Genomic DNA, 6,394 nt, shown 5'->3' with positions numbered 1-6,394 from the left:
GTTATGCTGATATTGCCTTCAAAGCAGCACACTGTGTATGGCTCGCTGGTTTCTGGCATGTCTCTGATTCTGTACCCGCTTGATTCTTAAGGCCCATTCATATTAAGAACAATAACTCTAATGATAATTATATTAGCAACAACATCAATGCACAACAAAGTTCTGTATTCTGTAAGCACGCGCTGCAGTCAGGTAAAGTCTTATGTTTTTATTGTTTATCAGCTGGAAGAAAATCATTCTGAAAGTGATATTATTTCGGCGTCATTAGTTGTGCTATGGACTTCCCTATTCTAAATAGAACTAGAATGATTATTAAAACTTTATAGTTAATAGTATTTGTTGTGAACAGGCCTTTACTCAATCAGACTATCACCGTTTAGAACTGTCTGCACGAAATCCAGTATTGCATAAGTAACCACAGGGTCTATGCAACAGCGTGTTTGTTATATCATGACTTTTAAAGAGAACTTCATCATCCATTGTTTATTTTTTGGTTTCAAAGAATGTATTCCCAGATGCACACTGAATGAAGATCATATATTTTTTCATGATAAATACACATCATTTACAAATAAAGTGGTTATGCAATAAATACATCATAAAAATCTGAGCATTATACTTCATGTGCAATAGCACTCATTTTGAAATGTACATGGGACAGGGAAAAAAACATCTTCAAAGCCACTGGAAAAAGCAAGCACTCTCATTAAAATATTTATTTTCCCATTTTTTTCAGTCAACATAAATATATTCATATATATTTCTTTTCTTCCTCCAAAATAGCTCTTTGAATGTTCTTTTGTATAAATAAAAGTCTTCATTGGGGAGATGTAGCTCTCATCGGCACCCGCAGCCCTCCACCACCATGTCCTGGTAGTTTTTAAGAATGACTTTCTCGTACTCGTCCAGGTACAGCAGCGATATGGGACTGAGCTCCGTCGGGACGCAGCACGCTCTGGGAATATTGGTATTGACCGAGTTCACCAGCGTCTGGACGATGGCGTGATTGGTGGAGTTCAGGTGGTCCGACAGCGGGAAGGGACACTCGCCGTGACAGTAGAAAGCGTGGTAGCCGGGTGGCGCCACAATCCACTCGTTCCAGCCCACGTCGCTGAAGTCCACGTAGAGAGCGTGCCGCCTGCAGTTTGAACGCTGCTGCTGCTTCCTGCGCTGCTTCTGCCTTTGCCGCACCTGCCGTTTCTCTCGGTTCGAATGCAGGACGGCGAAGCCCTGACCATCGTGGCTGTAGGTCACCAGCAGGGGTCGGGCCTGTGCCCATGAGTTCTCGTCCGCGTGAAGGGAGCGACTGACCCTCACGTGCCTCCTCTGGTTCCTCTCGACCTCCGCGGATCCTTCCGACTCCTCGGGATGGAGCACTTCCACCAGGAGTCCATGGTTGTGCTGGGATTGGCGGGCCCAGCGAGCCACGGCTGAACCCACGTCAAAGCTCTCCCAGCGCGTGTGAGAGTCCTGCACCAGACGGGTGTCGAGAAGTCTGGTAAGAGGCTCTTTGGAAGGGGCCAGTGCTGGCCTGAACACCTCATAAATGTTAATTCGGTGGAAACCACTTGCACCGGCGCCACCGAGAACCTGGTCCCTGAAAATGCGCAGCTCCGCGGCCGTGATCAGCTCCTCGGCGGGAACGGAGGTAAGGTTGAAGAAAAACTGCTGCGTTGTTTTTCCTTTCAGGCTGGACAGTGCCTCGAAAGCCTCTGGAAGTGCAGAAGAAGAGTCCGTTAGGATCATGTCAACAAATTGGTCTACAACAAAAGAATACTGTTGGATTCTGAAGTACTTCAGGTTGAAACCTGACATTTTCGCTTTGACTCTAAATAGGATTTTCCACTCAGCATTTTCTTGTCTGGCCTGAGTGAGCGATTATACGGTAGAACCAGGTGTTAAAATGAAAGGCTAGCTGCGAGCGCGAGGCTGTCAGTGTGGCTGTAGAGTTACAACATTCTCTTGTTTCCAAGTCTTTATTGAATAAAGGTTGCAATCAGCGAAGGAACAGCTACTCCTACGACTCAATGCCCTAAAATAAAACGCTCTCAGACCAAAGAGCTCGCTTAATCTGTTTTGAAAAGAGACGTTTTGGAAATTCCATTCCCAATAATCCAACCTATCTGCTTCATAATCACAAAGAGCCTACAGAAGATAAGCACGCTTTATTTGATGTGGGAAAGCCCGGCTCTTTCTTTCCCTCGTTCTGTCTGTCTTTCTTCACCTTTTCCATTTTTCTCCCAGTCAATCCATCTTTTGGGGGAGTGACTGCGAACATGTTGGGGCTTGCCGAAAGAAGTCAGCCACAGTTACGAGTGTATTGACATTCCTAATTTCTGTTTGTACATTATGCCAAAACAGCAAATCGTACATTTATGATGGCTACCTTGAAAACTGACTGCATATCTCAGCTGAGGATCTCGACATCAAATTAAAGTTATTTCAGCATGCCTTTTGGATGGAACTTTAAAAACGATTACATATTACGTCGAAAACCTTTTGAGGGATGTAATAAAAATCCAGTCAGGTCCTCAACTACAGAGTTCACCAAATTAAAACAATGAGAGAAGCCTGAGGCGTAGGAGGTGCTCAATTACTACAGAGGGCACGAGAAAAGCCTCATTTGGAGTAAACAAGGAAGACATTTAATACAAATGCTTAAATTGTTTGTTTCAACATGAGCACACAAAAAGCATCCTTGTTTGCAGTGTGTCAGATTGACCACTGGATGTCATCCATCCGAATCTGTGCCATTTTACAGGGCCGCCTAAACAGCCTGTAATGACTCTCGTATGGATCCCTCCCCCTCTCTTTACCACAGTACAGCTAGTTAGCGTGATTTTTCCTGCGTTGCCATGAAACTAAAGTGAAATGTTTCTAAATGGTGTGCTATAGTTTATGTTGACCTCTAAACAGACTCCACAAAGAAGACTTCATGAACAAGGCCAGTGACTTTCACAGGCTCAACTCTTCCAGAGCAAGAGAGAGCATGTTTCACGACTGTTTAAATCAGATAACACGCCTAAAAGAGACTTAATTGACATGCCACCTGATCACACTCGGGTTGATTTCATTATAAAAAAACAGATTCTGTTTCTAAAGAATTCAAATCTGACCATTCAAAAAGGCCACCCACAATCCCTCGACTGGCTCAAGCAGTTAGGCTAGAATTACTCGGGCATGTGATAAAGAGTTGAGCAAAGCTAAACACACACACGCATACAGTATCTGTACAAAAGTTGGTGCAGAAACAAGCCCCCCCATTGATGGCTCGAAAACATCAATGACAGAACTTGATGGAGAACAGCAAAACTACCATCCTGGATTTCCTCACAAGGCCTGTTACTGTAATCTGTGGATTCTTCGAAAATAACTAGTGCATGAACTCCATACCTTGTCTAGAAAACTACTCTAAGTGCACTCAGACACTATCAATTATTTGCAGTAAAGTCACCGTTAGGATGCATTTTTTGCTTCCTTAATAATAGTGAGAGCTGTTTGTGGAATGTCAATAGTTTCCAAATGGTTGCATCACACCATTCCTTGGAATTCTAGAAAGTTCTGGGAACAAACAAACATTCAAACTGAAAATTTGAGTCATTTCATTTCAAATAAACCTGGAACAGCATATTCACAACCAGAATCAGGCCTCACCTTCGTGATGAAAGCTTCGTATTGTGTTCGCTCTGCTGGCCTCCCGTTCCACATGCTTTCCCATAGTGCTCCTCGGGCGCCGGATGTTCGGGTCATCGTTTTCAGAGTGCATATAATACAAGTCCAGCATGTACTGAGGGACCACCGCCGATTTGCTCGGTGTGGGTTTTCGCTTCAGTCCGAACATGTTGAGCAGCCGTAGCTCAAACTCGTTCAGGAAGTTAATTTCGGATCGCTCCGGCATGTGTCTCCCCGAATCACTGTATTTCCGTCGGTCGATCTCGGGAATGAGTCCAGCGGCACCTCCCAGAAACACCTGACCGAGCAACAGCACCGTGAGAGCGCGGACCACGGCGACCATGATCAGTCAGTTCCTGCAAAGAGGAAATGCCAATTGACCATTTTTATTCTTCTTAGAACCATTTTATTGGTTTAAAAAAACAGTTTTACAGCATTATGTCATAGGAGAACCTTTTTAGGTTCCAAAAATAACTTTTTATTCTCTTGTTTCTTTAGAAAACCATCTGCTTTAAAGAAGCCAGAAACCAATGCACTGACCTGAAGAACCAGTGATGTAAAATCTCAAGAAACTAGAACAGTAAAAAGTTATTTTTACTGTTTTAAAGAAGTTATTTTATCCTTTAAAGAACATTATAATTTTTTTTAAATATACAGTACATTTCTTGTAGCTACAGCCCCCCTGGAGCAATCAGGTGTTAAGTGCTTGCTCAATGGCACAATGGGTCATAGATCGCCCCTAGATAGGTTCGAACCTCCAATCACTCTTAAAAGTTAAAGGTTTGTTTGGTTTTTATGGAATACCTGTTTCTTTAAGTCCTAAAACACTTGAATAGCAGCCCAGAGCTCCAACCACTTATATGCATGGAAAAGATCCCTAGCCACATTCAACCTGCGGCTGCCTCAAACCACAGACATATCTAGATCTTTTGGAGATGTCTTTGAGGCAATGAACACACACGCATGCAAAAAAAATTAAGAATAATATCCCTGCCGCAGGCTATAACAAGAGATTGATCTACAGTAAAAGCACAAGAATCCAAAGAGGATGTCAGACAAATGGGATGAAACAGGAAAGAGTGAATCGAAAGAAGGGAGACATGAAGACAGCAGACATGGAGTCTGCAATTAAAGGGAGATAAGAGCATTGTCTGGGTGGGGGTCTGCCTTTAGATCATGAAAGGAAAGTCTTCAAAAGGACTGAATGTCTAGCAAAAGACGTTTTGCTGAGGGAGAGGCAGTTGTGAGGCTACAGGTGGTAGATCATACGCAAAAACAACTCAAGCAACAAAGACGACAAAGAGATCTGATGATAAGGAAGCAGAAAAGTGTTTTCTTTTCATTTGAGCATGCCTTCTGACCTTACAGACTACATGTATGCACCTCTGAGAGATGATACACAATGCATTGAGGTATTGAAATGTCAACGCTGGCTTTCAAAAACACTCGCACTGTTTGCAAAACTTAATATTAAAGAAATAAGGTGTAGCGTTACCGAAGGAGGAAGCGCTGTGGCCGGTCTGCGTTCCCGTCGTCTCTTAAATTCCTCATGAATTCGTGTTTTAATCCACAGGCGATTTTTTTTTTATCCCACGACAGAGACTCGCCGCAACTCAGGTCGCCTCTTCTTGTTCATACTGGAGCAATGCTTCAAACTAGACTGCAGTTAACTCTAATGAAGTGCGCAAACGCTTAGGTCAAAGAAAGCAGCAATTCCAAGAGTGACAGCGCGAGTGCGTAAAGTCCTGGATCTGTCATTTTTTCGCCTAAAAAATTGTGATCAGCAGAAGTTTTTGGAGGCTGCTTGGAGACTCATCTCTGCGTGCAGCACGCGTCGCGTTGTGCCATTGATTGGAGCGCTTCGCTCCGCGAGCGCAAGTCTTTTTGTTGTCTGGTGATGTCACAGAGACTGTCATCATTCAGGTCCATTGAAACGCGCAGCGTAGCCTACTCTCCATTCAAACGTTTGAACATGCCCACAGTTGTGTGTTGATTGATCGAATTTGTCCTTGCGCATATTTTATGCATTCTACACGGTAAACATGTTAGTAATTTCAACGGGAAACGAATGTAATATGGCTCAGTTAAAACGTGTAAACACGAAGTTACCTTAATACGGTAAAAAGTAGCCTAATATTAAATTTTGAAATGGGGATTTTCAAACTTTATGATGCCAAATGCTCCCAAACATGATGGTGCCGTAACTATAAATAGTATAGGCTACTGTCACGTATAAAGAGCCATTTATAATGTACATATTGAAAATAGGAAAGTGATGTAGAAAATAAATAATTTCCTTTTTTATATTTTGTCATTGCAATATATTGGCTGTAAAATATTTATTTTGTTTCAAATTGACAATGAATATTCTTTTAAACCTGAAGAATTTTTTTTAATAGGCTAGTTATTTCTTACTTCTCAACACAACAGCTTTACAGAAAATATTGCCTGAGGATAGAAAAATACAAGATAGCACCCCTTTACAGCCCCCTGGGAGTCCCCGGTCCCCAGATGTAAAACCCCTGTGTTATAAGAAAAAAGTGTAAAAGTACATTACTTTATCTTTTACAGACATTTTGATCTTACAAACTTTATGACGCCAAAACACTCCCAAATATGATGATTCCCCTTGATGTAATAAAAACACATGTATAAAAAAAACCATTAATAATGTGCAAAAAATAGTAAATGATAAATGAAAAATAAATAAAAATAATTTACT

The 6,394-nt window shown here is 42.1% G+C and overlaps 1 protein-coding gene across 1 annotated transcript; it reads right to left on the bottom strand.

Annotated features, from left to right (window-relative positions):
- Positions 1–264: 264 nt before the first annotated feature.
- On the bottom strand, positions 265–5,572 carry bmp2b (bone morphogenetic protein 2b). The gene is made up of 3 exons (XM_016282883.1): positions 5,168–5,572; positions 3,655–4,028; positions 265–1,712 (listed from the first exon to the last, which is right to left on the bottom strand). Exons 2-3 carry the CDS (start codon positions 4,013–4,015, stop codon positions 838–840), a joined length of 1,236 nt encoding a protein of 411 aa, XP_016138369.1. The 5' UTR covers positions 4,016–4,028; positions 5,168–5,572; the 3' UTR covers positions 265–837.
- Between the last annotated feature and the right edge of the window lie 822 nt (positions 5,573–6,394).

The sequence above is a fragment of the Sinocyclocheilus grahami genome, unplaced genomic scaffold, assembly GCF_001515645.1.
Source record: "Sinocyclocheilus grahami isolate Dianchi unplaced genomic scaffold, SAMN03320097.WGS_v1.1 scaffold168.1, whole genome shotgun sequence".
Classification (NCBI taxonomy): Eukaryota; Metazoa; Chordata; class Actinopteri; order Cypriniformes; family Cyprinidae; genus Sinocyclocheilus; species Sinocyclocheilus grahami.
The sequence above is the reverse complement of the archived record's forward strand: the minus strand, read 5'-3'. Positions and strand labels throughout refer to the sequence as shown.